Source organism: Passer domesticus, chromosome 37, assembly GCF_036417665.1.
Source record: "Passer domesticus isolate bPasDom1 chromosome 37, bPasDom1.hap1, whole genome shotgun sequence".
NCBI classification, from domain to species: domain Eukaryota; kingdom Metazoa; phylum Chordata; class Aves; order Passeriformes; family Passeridae; genus Passer; species Passer domesticus.
The window spans coordinates 294,602-322,358 of record NC_087510.1 but is presented as its reverse complement, the minus strand read 5'-3'; the positions used below and the strand labels follow the sequence as shown (position 1 = coordinate 322,358).

Below are 27,757 nucleotides of genomic sequence, written 5' to 3'. Positions count from 1 at the left end.
GGATGTTCTGGGGATTTTGGGGTGTCCCAAATGTATTTGGGGTGTCCCAAGGGGTGTTTTGAGGGTCCCAGGGGGTGTTCTGGGGGTCCCAGGGGACGTTTTGGGGATTTTGGGGTGTCCCAAATGTATTTGGGGTGTCCCAGGGGGTGTTTTGGGGGTTCCAAAACGCATTTGGGGCATCCCAGGAGACGTTTTAGGGATCCCAAAAGGATTTTGGAGAGTCTGGGGGTTCCCAAAAGATATTTGGGGTGTCCCAGGGGGCGTTTGGGTGGTCTGGGACCCCAGAGAACATTGTGGGGACCCCAGAGGGGATTTTTGGGGTGGGTTTTGGGAAGGATTTTCAGGGGATTTTGGGGTGGATTTTCAGGTGGGTTTTTGGAGAGTTTTGGGGTGGGTTTTCGGTGGGTTTTCAGGTATTTTGGGGTGTTTTTTTGGGGGGGATTTTGGGGTCTCACGCACCCGGGCCCATGGGCAGCCCCTCGGCCTCGGCGCCGTGGCGCAGGACGTAGCTCAGGGCCTTGGACAGCCGCACCCGGGGGTCCTGGGGGGGCCCAAGGGTGACCCCAACCCCCCCTTGGGACCCCACACCCCCCGGGCACCGCCCACAGCCCCCCCACCCCCACGGGCGACCCCCAATCTTAGACCCCCTCCCCAAAATTGAGCCCCAAATGCCCCCCCCAATACCTGGACCCCCCCCAAAGCCCCCCCCCCCGCATTTCTGGGACCCCCACGTGTCCCCCCCCACTTTAATGGGTCCCACCCACCCCCCCCGCCGTCCTTGTCCCCTCCCCTCCCGGAATTCGTGTCCCCCCCCCCCCATTTTTGGGGTTCTTGCTCCCCTCTCTTTCCACGTCCCCCCCTCCTCGAGGTGTCCCCCCCCTCCTTGGGGTGTCCTTGTCACCTCTCTCCCGTGTCCCCCTCCCCCATCCCCGTGTCCCCACCCCCCGTGGAGTGCCCCCCACCCAAATCCGGGGTCCCCCCCCCCAAATTTTGGGGTCCCCCCGCCCCCCCCCGACCTCCTCCTTCCGCCGCCGCCGCCGCTGGGCGGCGCTCGCGCCCTCCCCGCCGGCCATGCCGCGCCACGTGACCGCCCTCCCCGCCCCGCCGCGTGACGGCCCGCCCCGCCGCGTGACCCCGCCCCTCCCCGCGCCACGTGCCCGCGCGCTCACGTGTCCCCCTCACGGATTCCCGCCGCCGCCGCGCGCGCTCATTGCGGGTCTGGGGGCTTTTATTACCGATCCCCCTCCCCGCACACCAAAAAAAAACGAACCCCAAAGGGGATTTTCCCCCTTTTCCCCTCCTCGGGGACCCCCTCCCCAGCCCTCAGTCGAGTTTCCGTGCCCCCAGCTTTGCGGGGCCCCGCGGAGCCGCCCGGCGCTTGGCCTCGAGCTCGCGGCGCCGCTGCTGCTCCCGCTGCCGCCGGCCCGGGGGCGGCCCTGAGGGGACACGGAGGTCACGGGGGGGGACAGGGAAAGGGGGGGTCGGGGGGATCAGTGAGGGGACAGCGGTGTCACGGAGGGGCACAGGAGGAGGGCGGTTTTGGGGGGATGAGGCCCTGAGGGGGTCTCAGGGAATGGGGGTTCAGGGGGGCCGGGGGTGTTGGGGGGGGATCACTGGGGCGGGTCTGGGGTCCCAAGGACATTGAGGAGGGGTCCTGGGAGACTGGGGAGTCCCTCAGAGGGCATTGAGGGGTCCTGGGGAGGGATCCCAAGGGGTTTATGGGGCTCTTGGGGGGGTTGGGAGCACCCCAGGCAGTCCTGGGGGGCGTTTGGGGCATCCCGAGGGGAGTCTGGGAGTGTCCGGGGTGGGTCTGGGGGTCCCGGGGGGGGGTCTGGGGGTGTCCAGGATGGCTCTGAGGGTGTCCAGGGGAGGTCCTAGGTGGGTCTGGAAGGGTCTGGGGTGGATCTGGGGGGTTGTGGGGGTCCCAGGGGGGTCTGGGATGGGTCTGGGGGGGTCCCAGGGGAGGTCTGGGTGTTTCAGAGGAGTCTGGGGGTGTCCTGGGGGTCCCAGAGAGGGTCTGGGGGGTCCCAGGGCAGGTTTGGGTTGTGCTGGGGGGGTGTCTGGGGGGTCCCAGGTGGGTCTGGAGGTCCCAGGGAGGTTCTGGGCGTGTCTTGGGGGGGTCCCGAGGGGGGGTCTGGGGGGTCCCAGAGGTCCTGGGTGGGTCTGGGGGTCCCAGGAGAGGGTCTTGGGTAATCTGGGGGGAGTCTGGAGGTGTCTGGGGTGGGTGTGGGGGTCCCGGGGGGAGGTCTGGGGGGCTCTGGGTGTCCCAGAGCGGGTCCTGGGGGTGTCCCAGGGGGGGTCTGGGGGTGTCTGGGGAGGGGTCTCACCGTGCTGGCTGGGCAGCGCCTCCCAGGCGTCCTCGGTGCCCCACTCGCCCCCCACCCCCCACCCCCCCTCGCCCTCGTCACCCCCCCCGGCTGGGGGAGGGGCGCTGGGGGGGGGCTCTGTGGGGGTGGGGCCGGGGGGCTGCGGGGGGGTCCCCAATTCCTCCGGGCTGCTGGCGGGGGGGCTCCGGGGCAGCTCCATGTCCTGAGGGGGGGGGGTACAGAGGTGAGCAGATGGGGAGGGGTCACACTGTGCCCCCCACCCCCCAAAATGTGACACCCCCCCCCCCCCCCAAAACTCACCTCCAGACTCCCCCAGTCGTCGTCCCAGCCATCGGTGTCTTCCAGGGGGGGCTCCTCGGGGGGGGTCTCCTGGCTGGGGGGCTCTGGGGGGGGGGCAAACGAGAGTTTGAGGGGGGGGTCCCCAAGGCTGGGGGGGGTCCCCAAGGCTGGGGGGGGGGGTCCCCAAGGCTGGGGGGGGTCAGGAATTGTGGGGGAAGGGTCAGGAATTGTGGGGGGGGGGGGGGGTCACTCACCTTTCGGGGGGGCGGCGGGGCTCTCGACCGGGGTCTGCGGGGGGGGGTCCCTGCGTGGGGGGGGGGCTGTGCGGGGGTCGCCCCCCCCCTCGCCCCCCATCAGCCGCGCCGTCAGGGAGGTGACGCCGGTGACAGCCCAGGACACGGCCGCCCCCAGCCCCCCCGCGCCCCCCCCCCGGCATGGCGGCTGAGGTGGGGGTGTCTGCGGGGGGGAGGGGAGGGGGTCACGGGGTGGGGGGGACACCCCAAAACACCCCCAAACCACCCCCGTGTCCCCCCACCCCCTTTCCCCCCCCCATCCCAATTCCCTCCCTTTCCCCCAAACCTTCATTTCCCCCCACTCCCAATTTTCAGGCCCCCTTCCCCAAATTTTTGCCCCCCCCCATTTTTTGGCCCCCCTCCCCCCAACTTTTGGACCCCCTTCCCAATTTTTGGACCCACTTCCCACAATTTTTGGTGTCCCCCTCCCCATTTTTGGCCCCCCTCTCCCCAATTTTTGGTCCCCATCCCCATTTTTGACCCCCTCTCCCCAGTTTTCCCCCCCCCCACGGTTTCTCACCCCCCTCCTGGACCCCCCCAGCCTCGGCCGCCGCCTCCAGCTGCTCCAGGAAGCTGCGGATGGCCCGGAACGCCTGGGGGGGCAGGGGGGCCCCGACAGTGAGAGACCCCCCTGGACCCCCACTCCTCTATAGCACCCTGACCCCCCCCAGGAGCCCCCCAATTTATATGGGACCCCCCCCATGCACCCTGACCACCCCCAATTGCTCTGGGACCCCTCCCCAATTGCTCTGGGACCCTCCCTGGCACCGCCTGCTCTGAGACCCCCCTCAGTGGGACCCCCCCCATTTCATCGGGATCTGCAGCACCTAAACCCCCTCCTCAAATCCTCTGGATTCCTCCAACCCCCCCAAAACCCCCTCCCCCAATTCCTCTGGGTCCCTCACACCCTCTCAAAACCCCCTCCCCAATTCTTCTGCGTCACTCCAACCCCCCCAAAACCCCCTCCCCAATTCCTCTGGGTCCCTCCCCAGTACCCAAACCCCCTCCCCAATTCCTCTGAGTCCCTCCCCACCACCCAAACCCCCTCCCCAATTCCTCTGGTCCATCCCCAGTTCTCAAACCCCCTCCCCAATTCCTCTGGGTCCCTCCCCAGCACCCAGACCCCTCCCCAAATTCCCGCAGCCCCCTCCCCGCCCTCACCTGCTGCCGGACGCCGGGGTGGGGGGTCCACGGTGAGGGCGCACAGGGGGGGCAGCACCCTGGTTGCCACCTCGGGGGGCGAGTAGCAGCCGTGGGTGGCCGCGAAGGCGGCGACGGCCGCGGCCCGGGCCGGGGGAAAGGGGTCCCGGGTGGCCCTGGCCAGGGCGGGGGCCAGCACCCGCCGGCGGGTCTGGGGGGACACGGGACAGTCAGGGGGGACAGGGACAGTGAGGGGGGACAGGGGACAGTCAGGGGGGACAGGGACAGTGAGGGGGGGAGAGGGGACAGTCAGGGGGGACAGGGACAGTGAGGAGGGACAGGGACAGTCAGGGGGGACAGGGACAGTGAGGGGGGACAGGGGACAGGGGGACACAGAGAGAGTGGGGATGGCGGGGACAGAGTGGGGACAGGGGACAGTCAGGGGGGACAGGGACAGTCAGGGGGGACAGGGACAGTCAGGGGGGACAGGGGACAGTGAGGGGGGACAGGGACAGTCAGGGGGGACAGGGGACAGTCAGGGGGGACAGGGACAGTCAGGGGGGACAGGGACAGTCAGGGGGGACAGGGGACAGTGAGGGGGGACAGGGACAGTCAGGGGGGACAGGGGACAGTCAGGGGGGACAGGGACAGTGAGGGGGGACAGGGGACAGTCAGGGGGGACACGGGACAGTCAGGGGGGACAGGGGACAGTCAGGGGGGACAGGGGACACTGAGGGGACAGGGGACAGTCAGGGGGGACAGGGGACAGTCAGGGGGGACAGGGGGACACAGAGAGAGTGGAGATGGCGGGGACAGAGTGGGGACAGGGGACAGTCAGGGGGGACAGGGACAGTCAGGGGGGACAGGGGACAGTCAGGGGGGACAGGGGAACAGGGGGAACGGTGAGAGGGGACACAGGACAGTGAGAGGGGACATGGGACAATGAGGGCCAACAGTGAAGGGGGACAGTGGGACAATGAGGGGGGGACAGGGGGACACTGAGGAGCAACGGGACAGTCGGGGGGACAGAGGATAGTGAGAGAGGGACAGGGACAGTGAGGGGGAAAAGGGGGACAGTGAGGGGTAACAAGGGACAGAGAGAGAGACAGGGACAGTCAGGGGGGACAGGAGGACACAGAGAAGGGGAACAGGATCTTGGGGGGGACAGTGAGGGGGAACAGGGGGACACAGGGTAGGGGGGAAAGTGAGGAGGGAGACAGGATCTGGGGGGGCACTGGGGACACAAAGTGGAGAGGGGGCCCAAACCAGGGTTGGGGGTCTGGGGTGGGGGGCACAGGGGAAAATGGGGACTGGGCCAGTGTGGGGAGGTTTTGGGGGGGGTTCAGGGGGGGCACGTGTGGGGTCAGGTGCCCCAGGTGCAGCAGGGGAGTTACTGGGGGGGGTTGTGGGGGTCTTGGGGGAGGCTCAGGGGGTCTCAGGGCTCACCTGGGCGGGCAGGTGGGGGGCCAGGCACAGAGAGGGGATTATGGGGGGGGTTCAGGGGGTCTCAGGGCTCACCTGGGCGGGCAGGTGGGGGGCCAGGCGCCCCAGGCACAGCGTGGCGTTGCAGCGCAGGGGTCCCAGCGCGTCCCCCCCCTGCACCCGCAGCAGCAGCCGGGGCAGCTCCCCCCCCCTGCGCCCCTCCCCCAGCTTGGGCGCCAGCAGCACCATGGACTGGGGGGGGGGACAAACAGAGGGGGGGTCAGGGGGCACCCCCAGATGGGATCTGGGGGGATCCAAACCATTTGGGGGTGCCCAGGTGGTGATTGGGGGAGTCCCACCCGTTTTGGGGGCCCACAGGTGGATTTGGAAGGAGGATCCCAGGTTATTTTGGGGGGGTCCAGGTCATTGAAGAGTCCCATTCATTTTGGGGGGGTCCCCAATCAGTCCCACCCATTTGGGGGGGTCCCCAATCAGTCCCACCCTTTCAGGGAATACCCAGGTGGATTCTGGGGTCGCTATTTGATTTTTAGAAAAGTCTGCAGGTAGTTTTGGGGGATCCCCAGGTAACTTCTGGGGGAGTCCCAGAAAGTCTGGGGGTCCTGAGTGATTTGGGGGGTCCTGAGTGATTTGGGGGGGGTTTCCCAGGTGATTTGGGGGGTCCTGGGTGATTCTGGGGGCCCACCTTGACCGTCTGCTCGCGGATGGCCGGGTTGGAGTCCAGGAACCCGTGGGCGACGTGGGGGAAAATTTGGGAATCCACCGTGGCCTCAGGCAGGAACTCAATGAACTCCTCGAGCTGGGGGGGGCATGAGACCCCTGAACACCCCCAGGGACCCCCAAAAACCAGGGATCACCCTCCCATGGACCCCTCCCAGCCCTCCCCAAGCCCCATAGACCCCCTCCCCATCCCTCCAGTCTGATCCCAGACTCTCCCAGTCCTTCCCACTCCCTCCCAGCTCCCTCCCAGTGCTCCCAGTCCCTCCCAGTCTCATCCCAGTCCTTCCCAACCCCATCCCAGTCCCTCCCAGTGCTCCCAGTCCTTCCCAGTCCCATCCCAGTGCTCCCAGTTCCATCCCAGTCCCTCCCAGTCCCATCCCAGTCCTTCCCAGTCCCATCCCAGTGCTCCCAGTTCCATCCCAGTCCTTCCCAACCCCATCCCAGTCCCTCCCAGTCCCATCCCAGTCCCATCCCAGTGCTCCCAGTTCCATCCCAGTCCTTCCTAACCCCATCCCAGTCCTTCTCAACCCCATTGCAGCCCCTCCCAGTGCTCCCAGTCCCATCCCAGCCCCTCCCAGTGCTCCCAGCCCCATCCCAGTCCCTCCCAGTCCCTCCCAGTGCTCCCAGTCACCAGCTGCAGCAGGCGCAGGCGCAGGCCCCGCTCGGGGGACGAGAAGAGCCGCACGAGGACGGGGACGATTCGCTCCTGGTACTCGGGGGGGTCCAGGACCTTCGCCACCTGGGGGGGACCGGGGGGCCATGGGGGTCACTGGGGGGGATTTGGGGGGTCCCACCTGCAGCGGGGGGGGCAAGGAGGTTCTGGGGGGGATTTTGGGGGTTATGGGGGGGATTTTGGGGTCCCACCTGCAGCAGTGGGGGCAGGGAAGTTGTGGATGGGATTTTGGGGTTGTTGAGATTTTAGGGGGGGTGTTTTGGGGGGGTCCCACCTGCAGCAGTGGGTCAGGGAGGTTGTGGGTGGGTTTTGGGGTTACTGAGATTTTAGGGGGTGTTTTTCGGGGGGGGATCCCACCTACAGCAGTGGGTCAGGGAAGCTGTGGATGGGATTTTGGGGGTCACTGAGATTTTAGGGTGGTATCTTGGGGGGATCCCACCTGCAGCAGCGGGGGCAGGGGGTTTCTGTGTGGGATTTTGGGGTCGCTGAGGTTTTAGGGGGGTATTTTGGGGGGGTCCCACCTGCAGCAGCGGGGGCAGGGGGTTTCTGTGTGGGATTTTGGGGTCACTGATGTTTTAGGGGGTTATTTTGTGGGGGGGTCCCACCTGCAGCAGCGGGGGCAGGGAGGTTGTGTGTGGGATTTTGGGGTCGCTGAGGTTTTAGGGGGTGTTTGGGGGGGTCCCACCTGCAGCAGCGGGGGCAGGGAGGTTCTGTATGGGATTTTGGGGGGGTCAGGGAGGTTTTGGGGAGGTGTTTTGGGGGGGGTCCCACCTGCAGCAGCGGGGGCAGGGCGCTGGCATCAGCGCTGCCCAGCTCCAGGGCCTCGAGCAGCCTCGGGAGCAGCTTGTGCCTCCGGAAGGGCCCCGGGAGGGACTCCAGGAGAGGGGGCAGCTCCTGCAGGAACGTCCGGCGCTCCGAGGGGTCCCGGACCTGCCGGGGGGTCCCAGAGACACCGGGGGTCAGGGGGACAGCAGGGGATGGGGGACAGGGGTGGGGATGGGGATGGAAACAGAAATGAAGGAACGGGAATGGACGTGAGGAGGAGGGGACAGGGATGGGAAGGATGATGGGGATGAAGATGAGGAAGAGGATGAAGGAATAGGAGTGAGGATGATGATGAGGGGACAAGGATGGGAATGAGATGAGGATGGAAAAGCAGGGATCAAGAAATGAGGATGGGGATAAAGGAAGAGGAATGAACGTGGGAATGGGACAAGGATGAGGATCAAGGAATGGATCAGGAGACAGCGACAGGGATGAGGATGATGATGGGAACAAGGAACAGGAACAAGCACAAAAATGAGGAGACAGGGATGAGGATAAAAGGACAGGAATGAACACGAGGAAGAGGATGAAGAAATAGGAGTGAGGATGATGATGATGAGGGGACAGGGATGGGAACAAGATAAGAATGGAAGAGCAGGGATCAATAAATGAGGATAAGGATGGGGATAAAGGAACAGGAACGAACACGGGGATGGGACAAGGATGAGGCTCAAGGAATGGATCAGGAGACAGCGACAGGGATGAGGACGATGATGGGGATGAGGAGCACAAAGATGAGAATACAGGGATGAGGATGAGCATAAAAGGACAGGAATGAACATGAGGATGAGGATGATGGACCAGGGACGGGGCGAGGCTGAAGGCAGACCTGGAAGTGCTCGAGGAAGAGCCCGGTGCGCACCAGGGCACAGGCCAGGAAGGCTCCCGGGCGCTGCAGCCGCTCCAGGAGCGGCCCCGGGCCCGGCCGGGCCCCCGGATCCGCAGCCACCAGCTCCGAGAAGGGCGGGATGAGCCCGGGGGGCAGCTGGGGGGACAGGGGGACACGGGGTCAGGGCCACCCCAGGGTCTGCGGGGACACGGGGACACCCCAAGGGCTGGGGGGACAGGGGGTCAGGGGCACCCCAGGGGCTGGGGGGACACGGGGACACCCCAAGGGCTGGGGGGACACGGGGTCAGGGCCACCCCAGGGGCTGGGGGACGGGGGGTCAGGGGTACCCCAAGGGCTGGGGGGACACGGGGACACCCCTGAGCCTTGTGGGGGGTTTTGGGAATTTGGTGGATCCACAAGTTTGGGGGGAGTCAATCTGGGGAATCCCGGGTGTTTGGGGGTGCCCAAGGGGTCCCCAGGATTTTTGGGGAGGGGTCTCTGACCTTGCCGAAGCTGCGCAGCGCCCCCGGCCGGGGGAGGGGTCCATTGAAGACCTCCCAGATGAGGCAGCCCAGGCGCCACATGTCCCCTGCCCTGGGGGGGCCGTGACAGTGGGGAGGGGGCACGGGGGACCCCCATGGTCCCCTGAGCCCCCCCCCAGTGCCACCTCCCCCATTTCCATGTCCCCTCCCCAACTCACCAGGGGTCTCCCTGGCCTCGGGAGGGGTCGCTGAGCTCGGGGGGGTCCTGGGGCCGGGGGGGGTCACCGGGGGGGCGGGTGGGGGTCCCCTCGCTGGTGGCCGCCACCCTCTCGAGCCCCCCCAGCTTCCACTCGCCCCCGGGGTCCACGAAGACGGCGTCGAGTCCCAGCGCGTGGTGGACGAGCCCCGAGGCCCCCAGGAACGCCAGTGCCGTCTGGGGGGGGCAAAAAAACCCCCCAATATCGGTAACCCCCCCTCAATAAAAGGAACCCCTCCCACCCAGGAGCCAAAACCCTCTCAGAACCCCCCTGGATTCAAAAATCCCCCCAGGTCCTGGAGACCCCCCCAAGATCCCGGGGATCCCCCACCCACCTGGCCCCCCCAGATCTGATTGCAGGGTCCCCACAAAGGCCTCAGGGACCCCCCCCAGACCCCCCCTCACCAGCAGCCGCTGCAGCCCCCAGGCCACCTCCTGCTCGCCCGAGTCCCCGCTCGGGGGGTGCAGCCGCAGGTGCCGCCGCAGGGGGGTCACGGCCTCTGTCACCAGGTACAGGCACTGCTCCGTCTGGGGGGGACACTCCGGGTCACCCCCACTGCCCCCCGTGTCCCCCCGTGTCCCCCCACCACCCTGTGTCACCTCCCGTGTCCCCCCACCTCCCTGTCACCCCCTGTCATCACCTGTGTCCCGCCACTGTCCCCGTGTCCCCGTGTCCCCCCACCACCCCGTGTCACCTCCTGTGTCCCCCCACTGCCCCCATGTCCCCCCAGGTCCTAGTTTGTGTCCCTCCTTTGTCCCCTCCATTCCTGTCCCCCCAGTGTCCCCCTGTCCCCTCCTGGCTGCTCATTCTCCTGCCACCATTGTCCTCCCATTGTCCCCATTGTCCCCATCCCTTCGTGTCCCCCCCTCGCCCCCACCCCTCATTCCCCCCAGGTCCCCGTGACCCCCGCAGTGTCCCCGCTGTCCCCGGTGCTGTCACCTCCAGGCTGTCCAGGTAGCCCAGGACGTTGGGGTGCCGGAGGCTGCGGAGCCGCTTCAGCCCCGCCCGGGCCAGCGCGGTGGCACCGGGGTCACCGCCCGGGCCCAGGCTGTGCGCGAACACCGACACCGGAGCGCCATCGGCCTGGGGACACCGGGACGCTCAGGGACACCGGGACAGACGGGGGACACCGGGACAGGCAGGGGACACCGGGGCAGGCAGGGACACCGGGACAGGCAGGGACACTGGGGCAGGCAGGGGACAGGGGGGACAGACGGGGGACAGGGGGACAGGCAGGGGACACCGGGACAGACGGGGGACACCGGGGCAGACGGGGGACAGGGGGACAGGCAGGGACACCGGGACAGGCGGGGGACACCAGGGCAGGCAGGGGACACCGGGACACTCTGGGACACCGGGACAGGCAGGGGACAGGGGGACAGGCGGGGGACAGGCAGGGGACACCGGGGCAGGCAGGGGACAGGGGGACAGACGGGGGACACCGGGGCAGGCAGGGGACACCGGGACAGGCAGGGGACAGGGGGACAGACGGGGGACAGGGGGACAGGCAGGGCACAGCCTGAGGAACAGCACAGGGGAAAAAGCGGGGGACACCGTGGGGACAGGGGGGCTGGAGCAATGACAGGACAGGGGGACACGATGGGGACAAATGCAGATGTGGGGACAGGGGTGACACGTGGACAGAGACAGCTGGGACCTGGCCATGGGGACAAACGGTGACGTGGGGACAGGTGACAGCGAGAGCTGGGGCACAGAGGGATGGGGACAGCGGGGGACACCGGGGTGGGGACACCGGGAGACATCGGGGGTGGGGACACCGAGGCAGGGACACCGCGATGGGGACACGGAGGGGATGGGGGTCGTGGGGACATGCGGGGGCAGGGATGGCGGGGCCATGCAGGGATGCGGGGACAGGCAGGGGACACACGAGGGGACGCGGGACCCTCCCCACACACCCCCCGCCCCCCCAACCTTGCGGCGCCCCCGCAGCAGCCGCCAGAGCGGGGCCGGGGCCGCGGGGTCCGGGGGCGGCTCCGCGTCGGGATCGGCGTCGGGCGGGCCCAGCTCGAAGGGGAAATCCCGCACCGGGTCCCGGGAGAAGAGCCACATGGCGGGGCCGCGCTGCGGGGCTCCCGGAGCTGCCGGGGCTCCCCGCGGCTCCCGGGGCCGCAGCGGGCCCGCAGGAAGCGGCGGCGGCGCCGGGCGGGAGCATCCGGTGACGGACCGGGGGCGGGGCCTCGCTGAGCCAATGGGAGGACAAGGGTGGGGTCTGGGTGAGCCAATGAGAAAACGGGGGTGGGGAAGGGGAGGGGCGAAAGGCGGGGCTTGGTAGAGCCAATAAGAGGCTGGGGAGGGGCTCGAAGGGACCAATGAGAGGCCAGAAACAAGGAAGGGGCGGGGCGAAAAATGGGCGAGGCCAAAACCAGCGGGGAGGGGCGGGGCTTGCTAAGGACACGCGGCAGGAAGCGGCGGTGACGTCACCAAGCGGACCCAGCCCGCGTTGACGTGACGTCAGGGGAACAGGCAATGACGTCACACGCAGCAATGCCACCCCCCCAGCCCCAATGACGACACGAGGCCGGTCGGGACTCTGCAGTTTATTGGTCACGGGGGTCCCTGTCGCGACGGGGGGGTCCCATAACGGGGACTGACGGCGACGCCGCGCCCCCTGGCGGCGCTGGCTCCTCACACGGGGCCCTGTCGCGACACAGGGGCACTGTCACGACAGGGGGGTGCTGTCCTCAGAGCCACCCAGGGTCCTGTCGAGGGTCCTCATCGTGACCGACGATCCCTGTCGTGACATGGGGCACCCCCCGGCCTGGAACCGTGGGTCACCAGTGTGGGGCTCTGGGAAACGAGGGGCAGGGGGGCCCTGTCGCGATATGGGGGGCCCTGTACCAAAAGGGGTCCCTGTCACGACGTGGAATCACCCTGTCCTGTACCCTGGGTCACCCAAAGCCGTGTGAATAAACGAGGGGGGGTTCCTGTCGTGATAACGGGTCCTCATCGCAACACGGGGGCTCCTGTCGCGATATGAGCTCCGTGTCGGGACATGGGGCTCATCCTTTCCTCTGGATTTTGGCAACCCCAAGTCAAGGAGGAGCAATGGGGGGACTCCACCACGATATGGGGCTCCCTGTCGTGATATGAGGGGTCTCTGTCACGATGGGGGGGGTCTCTGTCGCGATAGGGCCCAGGCCAGCAGCAGCGGCGGCGCCGCGGGGGGTCGAACCCCGCCCCGGGGGGTCCCGGGGGTGCCACCACCGGCGCCTTTTGCTTTTTTTTCGGCCTTTTTGGGTCCAGAGGAGAAAAAGCAAAACCTGAGAAAACGGGGAAAAGTTTTCTCAGGAAAAGAAAAAACCTCCCGAAACGGGAAAATAAAAACAAAACCTCCCCAAAATGTGTCCGGCCCCGCCCCAGGCGATTTGGGGCAAAATGTGGGGAATTTGGGGCCGGAGCACACCCGAAAACGGGCACTTTGGGGGGTTTGGGGCCCAGCACGTGCCCCCGGCGCAATTTGGGCGGAGAAATGGGGATTTTGGGTCCGAGCGACGGCCCAGGCGCAAAAACAGACTCAGAAACGGGGATTTGGGGTCACAGGCGCGTCCCGGTCGCAAAATGGGCTCAGATCGGGGCATTTGGGGTTAATCCCGCGCCCCCGGAGCACAACGAGGTCAGAAATGGGGATTTTGGGTCGATCGCGCGATCCGGGCGCAAAACGGGCTGAGAAACGGGGATTTGGGGTCGGACGCGCGCCCCCGGCGCTAAACGGGCTCAGAAAGGGCCACGTTGGGTCCCCCGCGCGCCCCCGGCGCAGAATTAGCTCCGAAATGGGGATTTTGGGGTTAATCACGCGCCCCCCTCGCAGCTCGGGCCGAGAACGGGGGATTTTGGGGTCGGCGCGTCCCGGGGCCCCGCCGGTACTTACTCTGCTGGCTCACCTTTTCCTGCCTCTTATTTTGGGGGGGATTTCTAGTTTTTAAGCCTTTTTTTTGGAGCAAATTGTCCATTTTGGGGCGAATCAAGACGGTTTTTGCACTGTCACTGTGGGGAGGGGAGAGAGACAACACCCAACCCCCCATCTCCCACGCCTGCTCCTCCATCCCTTTGCTTTGGGGGAAAATCCAGGGGAAACGGTTCAAAAGCTCCTCCCCCATCCCGAGCACCATGCGAAGGCGCTGACTAAGCATTTTTTGGGTGGAAAAAACCCTGGTTTTGGTTTAGATTCCCAGCTTGGGGGCGGGCCCTACAAGCAGCGCATTCTGAGGCAATTTTAGCAATTTTGGGGGGGAAAGCAGCCAAACCCAAAGCTCCCCCTCCCCTTCCATCCCTGGAGTGGCCCATTTTGGGGTGAAAGCGGCACAAATACCAATTTCTGGCTCCCTACTGTTCCTGCAGACCCTGATTTGGGGTTTTTTTTGCCCCAGTCTGGCTCTTGGAGGCTCCTCTGGCGGGGGCAGGGCCGGCGGGGCTGCAAAAAACACCCACGAGACCCCCCCCACACACACCCTGTCAGCACAATGGATTTTTGGGGGGAAAAGCGGCCGAATCGGTCAAACCGCCCGAAGGTCGCGGTTTTCCGCCGGTTTCGGGGGGGTTTGGGGTCGGGAGGTGCCCGCATGCCACGTCCGGGGGGGTCCCCGCGCTCCCCCCGCCTCCCGACGCCCTAAACCGGCCGGAATCGTCCCAAATCCGCCGCCCCTCCCCCCACCCCCCCGCGCGGGTCCCGGGGGGGCTCAGGGTGGGGGGAGGGGCGCACCCGGTACCTGCCACCGCCGATTTGGGGGGGTTTTGCCTCAAATTTGAGGCTTCCCCGCCCCTTGCTCGCTCCTACACTTACTCGTTTTGGGGACAAAAGTCTAAATTTAACCATTCCTGCTGCTGGTTTTGGAGAAAAAACCTGGAAACATGATTATTGTCCCCTCCCCCCACGCCTGCTCCAGCCCCTCCCTCCGCGGGGATTTTGGGGGGGTTTTACGTTTCTTTTTTCCTAAGGAAAGCTCCTGGAGCCACATTCCTGCTCTTCCAGCTTCACTTTTGGGGCAAAAAAGCTTCTTTTTGATGCTGCTGACTCCTCTCACTTGCGGCTGCGGAAAGGGCGGAAAACACCCCAAAACCGCCCCCTTCCCACCAAAAACCGACCTCCCCAAAAAAATGAAATTAAATCGACTCTTACTTCTCTGCATTCCCCAGATCTGGGGGTTTTCTCCTCAAATCCCTGCCGGAATCTCCTGAGCGCGTTTTGAGTGCAGACTGGCCTTTTTTGGTTAAATCCTCTCTTTTTTTTTTCCCTTTCCTCGGCTTTTTCTCACCGTATTTTTGCCTTTTTTCCCTGCGTTTTGCTGCTTCCCTGAGGGGGAAAAAAACTCGAGACACCCCCTCCCCCTTTCCCCACCCCCCCGCAAAAAAAAAAATACAAAACATATCTTTGATCATTTCTCTCCCTTTTTTTTTTATCACCGGCCCCTCCCGCGCGACGCCTTCGGGATAAAAACAAAAGATTTCGGACACTTACTGAGCGGCGCCGGCGGGAGCGGCGGAGCCGGAGGGCGCTGGAGGAATTTGGGGGGTTTTCCCCATTTCTGGGGAGTTTAATAGAAAAAGGGGGAAGGGGGAGGGGCGACGGCGGCGGCGCCTGAAACGACAGAACCCCAAAACCCCCCAAATCCCCCCAAAATTCCCAAACCCCCGAGGGGGGGTGGGGCCTCACCCGGCCGCTTCCTCCGGCTCCGTTTGGGGCATTTTCCTCAAATTCCTCAATTTTCCTGGCTCCGGGGCCCAAATCGGGATTTTTCTTCCTTTTTTCCTCCCTTTATCCTTCTTTTTTTCATTATTTTTCGCTTCTATTTTCTCCTCTAAATCCTCTTTGAGTTTCTCTCATTTTTCCTCTCTTCTATTCTCTTCTATTTTCTCTCTTCTGATTTTTCCCTGTTTTCTTTCACTTCCATCTTCTCAAATTTTCAGCACTTGGTTTTTTCTTTTTTTCTACAATTTTCTATTTTCATTTTTCCCAACTGTGTTTTTCTATTTATTTACAGTCTATTTTCATTTTTTATATTATTTTTCTATATTCTTCTATTTTCTATTTGTTCGATTTTCATTTTTCTAATTTCTTGTATTTTCTCAAATTTTCTAATTTTTTTTCTAGTTTCTTCTATTCTCCAATTTTCTTCTCTTTTTTTTTCTATTTTCTTTTTTCCCCATTTTTCTATGCTTTTTCAATTTTCTTTTTTCCAATTTCTATTTTTTCAATTTTCTGTTTTCTTTTTTCTAAGGTTTTTCTATTTTCTTTTTTTTTCTGATTTTCTTCTATTTTTCTCTCTCTTTTATGTTCTATTTTCTGTCTTTCTGTCCTTTTGTTTCCTCTCTTCTCTCTGCTCCTCTCCTGCCCAACTGCCGCCATTTTACCAAAAAGTCCTTTTTTCCCCCCAAATGGGGCCACTGCGAAGAAAAACTTTCCTTTCCCTGCCGACTCCATCTTCACTCTTCAGTTTTCCTGCTCTTCCCTCAAAAATGGCTCCTCTCAATCCATCCTGAGCCTGAAAATGCCGCATTTCACCCCAAACCGGCCGCCCCCGCCTGCGCTGCCCGGCCCGGCCCCACTTGGGGACAAAACTACATTTTTAAAAAGCTTTAGGAGCTTTTTTTAAAAATTGAAATGTACGAGCTTTTTTAGCAGAAAACAGCGTATCAAGCGCTTTTTCTTTCTTTAAATTAAAGAAGCTTAAAAAGCTCTTTTTAAATTAAAGTAGCCCCAGTTAGCTCTGGCTTTTTGAAAATATCACACTAGGATATTTTAAGAATTAAAAGAGCTGCGAGAGCTGCCTCTTCTCCCAGAAATCGGCTTTGAAAGCAGCGATTTCTTAAAAACCAGCATTAGAAGCTTCGGTTTAAATGAAAATCAGCTTTAAGAGCTTTTTAAAGGTTTTTCATTCGTTTTTTCAATTAAAAGTGCCCCGGCTCGCCCCGGCTTTTCCCATTACTGGAATCGCCGCAATTTAAGGATTTATATTGAAAGAAAGCAGCTTTAAGAGCTCGGTTTTCCTTAAAGGAAACAGCTTTTGTCTCTTTTCTTTAAATAAATATTTAAGAGCCGCTTTTGTGAAATAAAGCAGTCTTAGGAGCTCTTTCTATAAAATATCGCAGCTTTAAGAGCTTTTCGTAGGCAATAAAGCCATCTTTTGAGCTCTCGGTAGGAAATAAAGCCATTTTAGGAGCTTTTTGTATAAAATGGAGCAGCTCTAAGCGCTTTTGGGCCGAATTCGGGCCGTTTCGGGGCTGGTTCTCGGCCGGGCGCTGCCGGCGCGGGGCCCTGCCTTATAAACGGCCCGGCGCCGCCCCCGCGGGGGCGACAAAATAGTCCCTAAAATCACCAAAAAAGGGCAGCAACCCCCAAAATCCCCCCACCCAATCCACCACCCGCAGTGTGAAAAAGCTCATTTTTTCATTATTTCACTTTTTTTACCCCTTTCTTTGATTTTTTCCCCTCACAAACCGCGCCCCCTCCTCCCCCCGCGGCCGTGGGCCTTCGGCCGCCCCACGCGGTCCAGCAAAAAAACGGTTAAATCGAACAGCGATTTTTCGTTCGGTTTGGCCAATTCTGCCCTAAAATCCCTCGCTTCGACCTTCCCGGGTGATTCTGGAGGTTTTTTTGGTTTTTAGTCATTCATTTTACTCTGGTTTTTGCTTTTGCTGCGTCACGGGGCTGGGCCGCTGCCAAAAAGGCGCCGTTTCTCCTCAAAAGGGTCACAAATCTTGGGGGGAAAAAAGTTCTTGAGGGAACACAGACCCCAAAGCCCAGTTTTCACCAGTTTTTGTTCCCCAAAAAGCCCAAACAACACTTTTTAAACCCCTTTTTCCACCCTGATATAGCACAGCCCTAACCACCATTTTAATTTCCTTTTTTACGACAGAAATGCATCAAAATCTCCGTGTTTCACCCCATTTCAGGCCATGCTGAGTCATGGAAGTCCCTGTTTTCAATAAGGGGAATAAACCCCCACTATTCTGAGGCATTTTAAGGCATTATTTTGGCATTTTAAGGCACTTTTTTTGACATTTTGAGGCGTTTCCGGGCAGGAAATGACACCCCAAAAGTGCTGGCACAGGGAGGGGACAACCCTGCCCCCCCAACCTTTTAATTATCATTCATTAAAGCTGCTCTAGGGCTAATTAAAGGTGCTGATGAAAGCGATGAGACATTTTGGGGGTGTGGGAGGAGCTGTTCCGACATTTTTGGGGCGTTTCCTGCAGGAGAAAAATTTCCTTATTGTTATTAATGATTTTCTGGGTATTTCCACCATTGAGGCTCTCAAATGTAATATTTTATCCCCATTTCAGGTGCTGGAAAAGGCCTCCCCTAAAAATATCCTGATTTTAGGGAAGGTTTATCTCAACGGTAATTTTTACAACAATAATTCATCCATTTGCAGCTGGTTTAAGCCCTAATTTAAACTTTTAAATCATTTTAGCAACTCTGACATGTCCGAAGTTCACGTTTTCTGCATGAAAATACCCCAAAAGCTGCTTTTTCCTCAGGAGCTGAGCCTGGAGAGGCCATTTTAAAGCAGTTTCCTATGGAGATACTGTTTACCAAATCTTGGGTGTTTCTTAGGGAAAAAATAGAACAAAAAATCAGTTTTAGATTTTTTTTAAGCTAGGATAGCACTAAAACTTCTAAAGAGCCTCAACAGCACTTTAAGGTGAGTTCAAGCTATTTTTGGGGCACAGGACACAGGTTTTGCCCCCAAAAATCACCACTAAGCCAAACCTCGCATCATTTCAGATGATTTTTAAACGCAAATGGCCGCTTTTAAACCCGAAGTGGGAGGCTGCCTCTCCAGTCTCCCTAGCCCCCTTTCTTAATGGGTTTTTGAGGCAAAACCACCTCTGTTCTTTACTTTAAACACACTATTTCCTCGAAGCTTCCCGGCGTTTTAAAACCCTACCATTTTTTGCGAATTTTCACACAAAAATTACCTCACGAAAAGGGGCGCGAGCAGGAGGGGAACTTCATCGCGTCCCCTCCTCCGTGGGGCCCCCTCAGACCGCCGCTAAATGGGCACAGACCCCCTCCCCCACCTCGCTCCCCTCCCCCACAGCCCCGACTTTCATTCCGCCCCTCCCCCACGCCCATTTACAAGTTAAAAAAAAAGAGATTTGGGGGCGGGAGCGGCGGCGGAAGGATCCGGCGGAGGGATCCGAGGTGAATCGCCATCGGCCATGTGAGGGGCGGAGGGATCCGCGCGCGGAGGGATCTGAGAGTGATGCGTCCTGGGCGGGTCCGCGCGGAGACCCCGCCCCTCATCAGGGCCCTCCCTTGGTTTTGCCGCAGTCGCCGCGGGGGCGGCACCGGGGGCGGGGGCGCGGCGCCATCGCTCCGTGCGCTCCGCATTGGGCGGGGGAAGCGCCGAGTCACCTCCGCCGCGTCCGGAGAGGCTGAACAGTTAAAAAAATCACCCTTTTCTCCTTGGTTTTACCTCAGAAAAGCCCTAATTCCTTCAGGTAAATGTAATTTGCCTCAGGAATGACCGACTTCCGTCAGAAAATGACCGATTTCCCTGAGAAAATGTCTGGTTTCCCTAAGGAACGTCTGATTTTACCTCATCAATGTCTCATTTCTCTCTTGGACGTCTGGTTTGTCTCAAAAATGTTTGATTTCCCTCAAGAAGTGTCCGATTTGCCTCAGAAATGTCCTATTTGCACAGAAAATGTCTTTATTTCCCTCAGAAACGTCAGATTTGTATCAAAAATGCTTCATTTAGCTCAGAAAGTTCCCCATTTGCCTCAAAAATGTCTTATTTCTCTCAGAAGTGTCAAGTTTTACTTCAGAAACGTCTTATTTCCCTCAGAAAATATAATTTTATTCGGCCATAACCCGCTCCGCCCCCCCCCCCCCCCCAAAATGGCGCCTCCCCACAGGAACAGTGAGGCGGGGGGGGAGGGGGACCCGTGTCCTTCACAATTTTCCTCAGGTAACATTTATTCCAAAACATTTCTTTATCCTATCAAAAACTTATATTTTCTTCAAGTTTTAGTTTGTAAATGTTGGATTTCAGATCAGTTCCTCCGTGCTCTTAAGGCCCTGCTAACACCGACCCCTCCCACAGCACAAAACTCCCTCCAGTTCTCCCTTAAAAAAATCCTTACATTTCTAAAAAGCACCTTAAGAAAATGAAGTTATTCGGGACTGAGGTGGTTTTGCCGCAGAGTGGAGGCGTGCGGGATTTATGGGCAGAAAATGTGATATTTTGGATAAATGCAGCCCTGCTGGGTGGGAAAAGGGAGGAAAATGGGGTTAAATATTGAAATAGGGGGATTTTGGGTGGGTGTGTGAAGATCCCAAATGGACAACGAGCGATGCCCCAAAATCAGCAGGACTTGCCCCAAAAAATGGTGCAATTTTTCGCAAAGATCTCATTAGCGTTAATGAGAGGGAGAAGCCCCCCAACAGAGAAGCCCCTGACACAGGTGACACATGTGACAAAGGTGACACACGTGTGTCCCTACATCCCCAGCCCGAAATGGCCGCTGTCACGTGGGGCCGCCATTTGGCTACGTTGGCCACAAACCCCCCAGAATTGGCCCCAAACCTCCTAGAACTGGCCCCAAACTGCTGCGGCTCATCCCAAACCCCCCTGAACGGACCCCAAGCCGCCTGGAACAGGCCCCAAACCCCCCAGAACTGGCCCCAAAATGTCCCGACTCCACTGAAAGTGGCCTCAGACCCCCAGGAACTGGCTGGAAAATGCCCTGCATGATCCAAAAGCAGCCCCAAATATCCCAAACTAGCTCAAAACTGCCAGGAATTAGCCCCGAACACCCCAAATGAGTCTCAAATCACCCTGAATCAGCTTTGATCTGCCTCAAACCACTCAGAATCATCCCCAAACTGGTACCAAACTACCTCAAACTGCTCTGGATTAGCCTCAGATCGACCCCGATTTGCCCTAAAAGGTCCCAAATTTCACCAAACCCTGCCTGGGGAGAGGGGCCGGGGGGGCAGTGCAGTTTATTGGGGGGTGTGGGTACAAAGAGGGGGAGATCCCAGGGGCTCCCAGTGCTCCCAGTCTGAACTGGGAGGGGTTTGGGGGGCTCGGGGGGGCTCAGCCCTGCTCGGAGCCGGCCCCCGCTGTGCCCCCCTGTGCCACGGGGCTGTAGGACCCCCCAACCCGGCTGAAGAAGGACGCCGAGCGCCGGGGGGGCTTCACCCGCCGCAGCTCCTGCCCTGGGGGGGACATTGGGGTGGCATTAGGGCAGGAAACGCCTCGGGGTCCCCTGTGCCACCCTTGGGTGTCTAAATTCCCCTTCGCGTGCCATGTTCCCCCAGACCACCCCCTACCCTGTGTCCCCTGCTTGTCATATCCCCCCCAAGGTCCCTGTCCCCCCCGCCATGTCCCTGTGACCGCCCTCCTGTCCCCCTCCCCGTCCCCGTGACCCCTACCACCCCCAGACACTGGGGTCACCCCAAGTGTGTGTGTCCCCATGTCCCCCATGTCCCCGATGTCCTGAATGTCCCCCATGTCCCCGCTGTCCCACATCTCTTGGATGTCCTCAATGTCCCCCATGTCCTGAATGTTCCTGATGTCCCCCTTGTTCCCATGTCCCCCATGTCCCCGCTGTCCCCATGTCCCCGATGTCCCGCCAGTCCCTCGTGTCCCCATGTCCCTGATGTCCCCACTGTCCTCCATGTCCCCGCTGTCCCCCATCTCTTGGATGTCCCCGATGTCCCCAATATCCCAGATGTCCCCAATGTTCCCCACGTCGCCGCTGTCCCCATGTCCCTGCTGTCCCCATGTCCCCCATGTCCCCACTGTGCCCCATATCCCCGCTGTCCCCGTTGTCCCGGTTGTCCCTCATGTCCCCGCTGTCCCCGTGTCCCGGTTGTTCCCCATATCCCCGATGTCCCGGATGTCCCCCATGTCCCCGCTGTCCCCGTGTCCCGCTGTCCCCGATGTCCCAGTTGTCCCCAATGTCCTCGATGTCCCCGATTGTCCCCGCTGTCCCCATGTCCCTGATGTCCCGGATGTCCCCGCTGTCCCCATGTCCCCGCTGTCCCCGCTGTCCCCGCTGTCCCGGATGTCCCCGCTGTCCCCGCTGTCCCCGTGTCCCGCTGTCCCCGATGTCCCAGTTGTCCCTCATGTCCCCGATTGTCCCGGATGTCCCCGCTGTCCCCGTGTCCCGCTGTCGCCTGTCGCACCCTCCCGCACGTAGTCGATGGTCGCGAGCCGCTGCAGGCGGGGCCGGGTCACGCTCTCCTGCCGCCGCAAGGGGGCGCCACGCGCGCCGGCCGCCTCGGGGGGCGTGGCCGCGGCGCCGGCGGGGGGCGGGGCCTGCTCCTCGGGGGGCGGGGCCGCCCCGCCCAGCTCGATGCAGCACTCGATGAGGGCGCTCATCAGCTCCGCCTGGGGGCGCTGTCAGCACCAGAACGAGACCCCCAGGACCCCCAAAACCCCCCGGGAACCCCCAAAACCCCCTGGGAACCCCCCAGGAACACCCAAAACCCCCCGGGAACCCCCCTAGGGACCCCCAAAACCCCCGGGAACCCCCCAGGGGCCCCCAAAACCCCCCGGGACCCCCCCAGGGGCCCCCAAAACCCCCCAGGACCCCCCCAGGGACCCCAAAACCCGCCGGGACACCCCAGGGAACCTTTCAATCCCCCCCCGAGCCCCTCCGCAGGAACCTGCCAATTCCACCCCGGGACGCCCCCCCAGAGACCCCCCCCCCCGGGACTCACAAACCCACCCCAGGGACCCCCAAACCCCTCTGGGACTCTCCCCAGGGACCCCCGAATCCACCCCAGAGACCCCCAAACCGACCCCCTTGGGAACCCCAAACAGACCCCAGGGATCCCCAAACCAACACCCCTGGGATCACCCCAGGACCCCCAAACCCACACGTGGACCCTCCAAACTGTCCCCCAACCCCCCAAACCGACCCCCCCAGGATCCCCCAACACCCCCAAACTGATCCCCCAGGGACCCCCCCCATCTGCCCCCTAACGTGCCCCCAGACCATCCCCCTGCTCCCCCAAATTCCCTCCCCAGGGCCCTCCAGCTCGCACCTGCGGGGAGAACACGCGCAGCAGTCGGTTCACGGGGGCTCCCTCGTGCTCCCCATCGAACTCCAGCCACAGCTGGGGGGGCTCCGCGGGGTCCCCCTCCTGCCCCGCGGGGTCCCCGTCCTGCCCCACGGCGCCCACCAGCTCCCAGCACAGCTCGGGGTACGTCAGGGACAGCAGCACGTGCTGGGGGGCACGGGGGGGGTCACCCGCAGAGCCCCCCTGACCCCCATCCTGCCCCCCCAGACCCCCCCCCAATACCTTCTGGCGGGGGTCGATGATGGTGACCCCCTCGAGCCCCACGGCCACGCTGACGGGGCGCAGGCCCCCCCCGGGCCAGCAGCCCCCCCGACGGCCGCTCGATGGCTCCGGGGAAGAAGGCACACCTGGGGGGGGGGGACACGCCTGGGTCACCCCCAAACCCCGAATTCATGGGGCCCCAGGGGCAGTGTGGGGTCACTTGTGGGGTGAAGGTGCTGGGGGGGATCCCTCGGGACCCGGATATGGGGGAACTTGGGGGTCCAGAAGGAGTTCTGGGGGGGTCCCTGTGGGTCTGGGGGAGTCTGCGGGGCTCAGATATTTGGGGGGATCCCTGGGAGAGCTCCCTGGGGGTCTGTGGGGGTCGGATATTTGGGGGGGGGTCCCTGGGAGAGCTCCCTGGGGGTCTGTGGGGGTCGGATATTTGGGAGGGGTCCCTGGGAGAGCTCCCTGGGGGTCTGTGGGGCTCGTTGGATAGTTCTGGGGGGCAGGGTGGGTGCACGGGGGGTTCCCTGGTGATCTGGGGGGGTCCCCGTCAATCTGGGGGTGTCACTGAGGTTGGCAGGGGTCCCTGGGTGGGGTCTTTGTGAGGTTCCCTGAGGGGCTGGGGGCGTCAGTGGGGTGTCCCATTTGGGGTGTCCCATTTGGGGTGTCCCATTGAGCTGTCCCCTTTGGGGTGTCCCTTTGGGGTGTCCCGGGGGGTGTCCCCTGAGGGCTGTCCCCTTTGGGGTGTCCCTTTGGGGTGTCCCGGGGGTCTCCAGGGTCCCCCCTCACCCGTAGCCGGGCAGCGCGTGGCAGCGGCGCAGGAAGTCCCGGTACAATCCGGCAGGGGGCGCCTCGGCGCCCGGCGCACGCGCGAACGCCTCGAGCAGCCGCTGGGCGGGGCCCGGCTCGCGCGAGCGCCGGAACAGCGCCCCCCAGCGGGTAGGAGGACCCGGCGGCAGCACCTCCCCCAGCAGCGGCCTGGGGGGGACACCGGGGGGGTCAGGGGGGGTCACACGGGGACCGGGAGGGGCACGGGCCGAGCATGGGGGCCAGGGGGTACCGTGTGACCGGGGGGTGGGGGTCCCGTGGGGTGGGGCGGCCCCGGAGGGGTTCCCGTGGGTGGGTCCCAGGTGTGGGGGGGGTCCCCCAGGTACAGCTCCCAGGTGGAGGGGATCCCGTGGGGGTCGCGTGCGAGGGTCCCAGGTGGGGGGAGTGGCTCCCAGGGGGAGGGGATCCCGTGGGTGGTCGCATTAGAGGGTCCCAGGTGGGGGGGGGTGGTCCTGAGTGGGGTCCCCAAAGGGAGTCCCAGGGGTGGGGGTCTCATGGGCGGGGGTCCCGCGGGCAGGGTCCGACCGGTGCTGACCGCAGGCTGAGCTCCGTGTGCCGGCCGGGCTCGAAGGGCCCCAGGCGCAGGCGGCAGCTGAGCCCCCCCAGCTCGGCCGCCTCGGGGGGGTCCACGGGGTAGCGCCCCCCCCCTCAGCTGCTCCCGCGCCTCCTCATAGAGCAAGCGGAGCAGCTCCTCCTCCTGCAGCTGGAGCCACAGACACCCCCAGGTCACCCAGAGAGACCCCTGAACCACGCAGACCCCACCCTGCACCCCCCATGTCCCCCTCCCCTGGACCCCCCCACGCCGGGGACCCCCCGTGCCCCCCTCACCTCCAGCTCGCGGCTCTTCGGGAAGAACACGTTCCTGCGCAGCTGCAGACACGGCTCATCTGGGGGGGCAGGGGGTCAGTGGGACCCCCGAGGGGACCCCGAAGGGTCCCCTCCGAGCCCCCAGCCCTCACCTTGGGCGATGGCCGCGGGCGAGGCGAGGCTGAAGCGCAGCAGCAGCTCCGGCCAGTGCCGGACCAGGCGCAGGGGTCGGTGCCGCGGCTTCAGCTGCACCTCTGGGGGGGGGACACAGGGCTGGCACCCCGTGGGGACCCGCGGAGACCCCCAGGGGCACAGGGACACCCCCCCCGCCACCCTCCAGGGGGATCCTCCCGTCTCCCTGTCCCTCATGGGACCCTCCAATGTCCCCTCCTCAGGGAGCAGCTCCGCTCACAACCGAGCTGTGACACCACGACCCCACCGTGTCCCCATGGTCCCACTTCCCCTCTGTGTCCCCCTGTCCCCCCATGTCCCCCCATATCCCCCCTGTCCCCCCTCACCGAGCAGCTCCGACCCCAAGCTGTGACCCCGCCATGTCCATCCCAATGTCCATGTCCTCGTGTCCCCCCTGTCACTCCAGTGTCCCCATGTCCCCAACATGTCCCCCCTGTCCCCCCAGTCCCCTGTCCCCTCACCGAGCAGCTCGGACCCCAGCCACAGCGCCATGTCCATGCTCCCCCCAATGTCCCCCATGTCCCCATGTGTCCCCCATGTCCCCATGTCCCCCCTGTCCCCTCACCGAGCAGCTCGGACCCCAGCCACAGCGCCATGTCCATGTTCCCCCTGTCCCCCCATGTGTCCCCCATGTCCCCCATGTCCCCCCTGTCCCCCCTGTCCCCTCACCGAGCAGCTCGGACCCCAGCCACAGCGCCATGTCCATGTTCCCCCCAATGTCCCCGTGTCCCCCAATGTCCCCCATGTCCCCCCCTGTCCCCCCTGTCCCCTCACCGAGCAGCTCGGACCCCAGCCACAGCGCCAGGGCGTCACCGGCTGCGGGCGGGAGGCGCAGCGCCCCCTGCAGGCGGCGCAGCAGCTCCGCGGCCGTGGGGCCCGGGGGCGGCTCCAGCGGCAGCGGCAGCGCCGACCCGTCCGGCAGGTACAGCAGGGCTGGGGGCACCGGGGGTGAGACCCCCCGGGACCCCCGCACAAACCCCGGGACCCCCGCACCGCCCCCCAACCACCCCCGGGCTCCCCACCCCCACAGCTACCCCAACACACACAGCAGGGCTGGGGGCACCGGGGGCCGTGAGACCCCCACCCAGGGAACCCCAAACCCACTCGGGGACCCCCAAACCTCCCCCGGGACCCCCACCCCCCGACTGACACACCCCCGGGACACACCCAGAGGACGCACGGGGGTCCCACGGCCACGCCCTCCCCCAGACCACCCCCCCCCCCAAAGTGTCCCACGCCCCCCCGGGGGTCTCACGGCCCCCAAATCGCCCCACGCCCCCCACCCACGGGGGTCCCCCGGCCACGCCCACACCCGGACTCGCGGCCCCGCCCCCTTCCCGTGGCCACGCCCCCTCACCGGCGGCGCCCGGCGGGGCGGACGCGCCCTCCCCCTCCGCCTCCCCCTCCCCGTCCATGAGCGGGGTCACGGAGGGGTCACCGTGGGGTCACGGCGGGGTCACGGCTCCGCGCGCTCCTCGCGCCGGTCCCGCGCGCGGGGCGGAAGCGCAACGGGTGGGCGGAGGGGGCGGGGCCGCCGGGGTGACGTCACCGCGAGGGCGGGGCCCGGGAGAGGGGGGAGGCGCCCCCTGGCGGAGGGGAGGGCCGGGGTCCCCCCGGGGGGAGGTCGGGGGGTCCCGGCGGATTCGGGGGGTCCCGGGGGCGGCGCAGGAAGAGGCGGAGCCGCTGTACGAAGTATAGAACCGTGTATTCCTCTGTGCGCGGCGGGGGGGCGGCCCGGGGGGGCTCGGAGGGATTCGGGGCGGCTTTTGGGGGGGTCCCGGCAGGACCCCGGGGGGGGGTCCCGACGCCAATCGGGGCTCTCGAAATTAAAAAATAAACCCAAAGAAATACTCGGGGAGGGGGGGCGAGGGGGGGCGGTAAAAAACCGATCCGAGGTTGGGAAGGGGAGCGGTTTGGTGGGTGGGGGGAATCCCGCGCCCCTCTCGGGAGAGGAGGGGTCCCGCACCCCACGCTGGGGGGGTCCCGCGCGCCCCCCCCGCGCCCCCCCTCCGCGAGCCGCCCCCCGGTTCCCCGGCGGCGGGTCGGGGCGGGGGGACACACACACAGAGAGACCACAGAGGCGCCCCCGCTGCGGCGGGGTCGGGGGGGCGGGCAGGTGACATCCCCCCGGGGGTGGCGGCGGGGCGGAGCGGGGGGGGGGGGGTCAGGGGGACACGCGTGGAGACCCCCCCCTCACACGTAATACTCCTTGTCCTTGTTGCGCCGCGCTTTGCCCGGCGCTTTGGGGGGCGCGGCCGCCGCCTTCTCCTTGGGGGTCCCGGCGGGCGGGGTCGGGGACGCGGCACCGGGAGCCCCTCCCGGGGCCCCCCCCGGGCGCGGCGGGGGCGGCCCCGATGTAGTGGCGGCTCTGGTCCACCTGGTAGGAGCCCTCGTCGCGGTTGCGGTACTTGTACATGGCGTAGAGGAGGATGAGGATGCAGAGCGCGGCGGCCGCCACGATGCCCACCACCATGCCGGTGGTGCCGCCCGCCTCCCGCACCACCTCCACCGCTCCGGGCGCGGCTGTGGGGGGCACGGGGGGGCGTCGGGTCACGGGAGGCGCCGAGCCCCCCCCGCGCCGCCCCCCGCCCGCGCCCTCCCGCGGGTGCCGCTCGCCCGCGGGCACCAGCCCGGGCGGAGCCGCGCCCGCCACCGTGGGCTCGGTCCCGGCGCCGCGGGGCGCGGCCGTGGCCGCCGGGGGGGCGGCGGCCTCGGGGCTCCCCCCGCCCCCCAGCCCCGCGAAGTCCTCGTCGTCGGCCGGCGGCTGCTCGGGGCCGGGAGCGTGGCCGGGGTCGGGGTCGGGGTCCGCCGCCTCCCCCGAGGCGAAGCCCGAGGGCTCGTCGCAGTCGGGGCCGCAGCCCGGGGGGGCGCGGGGGGCGGCGGGGGGCGCGGGGGGGCCCGGGGACGCCGGCAGCACCAGCTCCCCGCCTGCGGAGACAGAAAGGGGACGGGGAGACCCCCGTCAGCCCCCGCCGCCGCGCCCCGCTGCGCCCCCCGACCCCCCCCCCGCCGCCTCCGGTCGCCTCCGCGCCAGCTCCGCTCTAGGTTACTTATTTCTTTTTTTTTTTTTTTTTCATTTTTAGCTAATCCTCTACTTTTTTTTTTTTTTTTTTCTCGGTTTTTTGTTTTTAAGAGCAAACCGCGGCGCTGCCGTCAACTTACATCGCGGGATGGGGCCGGGTGATTTTAGCGTGGAGGAAAAAGAAATTGCAGGAAGGAAGGGAAAGCACACAAAAAACGAGAGAAAGAGAAAAAAGAGAAAAAAAGAACAAAAAGAAAAGAAGAGAAGAGACACTCGGTGAGAAGGTGCCGCGGCCACCCCTGCGGCGCCAGCGCCCGGCCCCGGCCGGCCCCGGCCACCGCCGGCCACCGCCGGCCACCGGACATCCGCCACCGGCCAC

The 27,757-nt window shown here is 63.8% G+C and overlaps 3 protein-coding genes across 3 annotated transcripts in view; all 3 read right to left on the bottom strand.

The window, feature by feature from the left end:
* Positions 1 to 1,223: 1,223 nt before the first annotated feature.
* Positions 1,224 to 11,454, bottom strand: SCYL1 (SCY1 like pseudokinase 1). The gene is made up of 16 exons (XM_064402279.1): positions 11,198 to 11,454; positions 10,205 to 10,348; positions 9,670 to 9,792; positions 9,227 to 9,441; positions 9,030 to 9,120; positions 8,527 to 8,682; positions 7,644 to 7,802; positions 6,831 to 6,938; positions 6,165 to 6,278; positions 5,558 to 5,713; positions 4,068 to 4,250; positions 3,420 to 3,492; positions 2,861 to 3,076; positions 2,628 to 2,710; positions 2,328 to 2,529; positions 1,224 to 1,436 (listed from the first exon to the last, which is right to left on the bottom strand). The coding sequence occupies exons 1-16, from the start codon at positions 11,333 to 11,335 to the stop codon at positions 1,324 to 1,326; spliced, it is 2,274 nt and encodes a 757-aa protein (XP_064258349.1). The 5' UTR covers positions 11,336 to 11,454; the 3' UTR covers positions 1,224 to 1,323.
* An 8,736-nt stretch (positions 11,455 to 20,190) lies between these two features.
* Positions 20,191 to 25,895, bottom strand: FRMD8 (FERM domain containing 8). Its single transcript, XM_064402278.1, is given in 12 exon segments — positions 20,191 to 20,453; positions 21,426 to 21,630; positions 22,290 to 22,472; positions 22,548 to 22,616; positions 22,618 to 22,672; positions 23,319 to 23,507; positions 23,893 to 24,002; positions 24,004 to 24,060; positions 24,186 to 24,244; positions 24,317 to 24,418; positions 25,131 to 25,289; positions 25,714 to 25,895. Coding segments are annotated over 12 exon segments (1,368 nt in total). The 5' UTR covers positions 25,772 to 25,895; the 3' UTR covers positions 20,191 to 20,331.
* Positions 25,896 to 26,042: 147 nt separating this feature from the next.
* The window catches only part of LOC135288904 (neurexin-1-beta-like), a 13,738-nt gene continuing 12,023 nt past the window's right edge, over positions 26,043 to 27,757 (bottom strand). The window contains 1 exon segment of the mRNA XM_064402247.1: positions 26,043 to 27,284. Within this exon segment, the coding sequence (XP_064258317.1) occupies positions 26,521 to 27,284 (764 nt within the window). The 3' untranslated portion in view covers positions 26,043 to 26,520.

What these genes read in the sequence shown, in the direction of transcription:
- SCYL1 (XM_064402279.1), bottom strand. Translation starts at nt 11,335, where the DNA reads ATGTGGCTCTTCTCCCGGGACCCGGTGCGGGATTTCCCCTTCGAGCTG. An exon ending in GGGGGCTGCAGCGGCTGCTG is followed by an intron (nt 9,442 to 9,669) that starts GTGAGGGGGGGT and finishes TGCCCCCCCCAG; the next exon opens with ACGGCACTGGCGTTCCTGGG. An exon ending in CGAGGCCAGGGAGACCCCTG is followed by an intron (nt 9,121 to 9,226) that starts GTGAGTTGGGGA and finishes CGGCCCCCCCAG; the next exon opens with GGCAGGGGACATGTGGCGCC.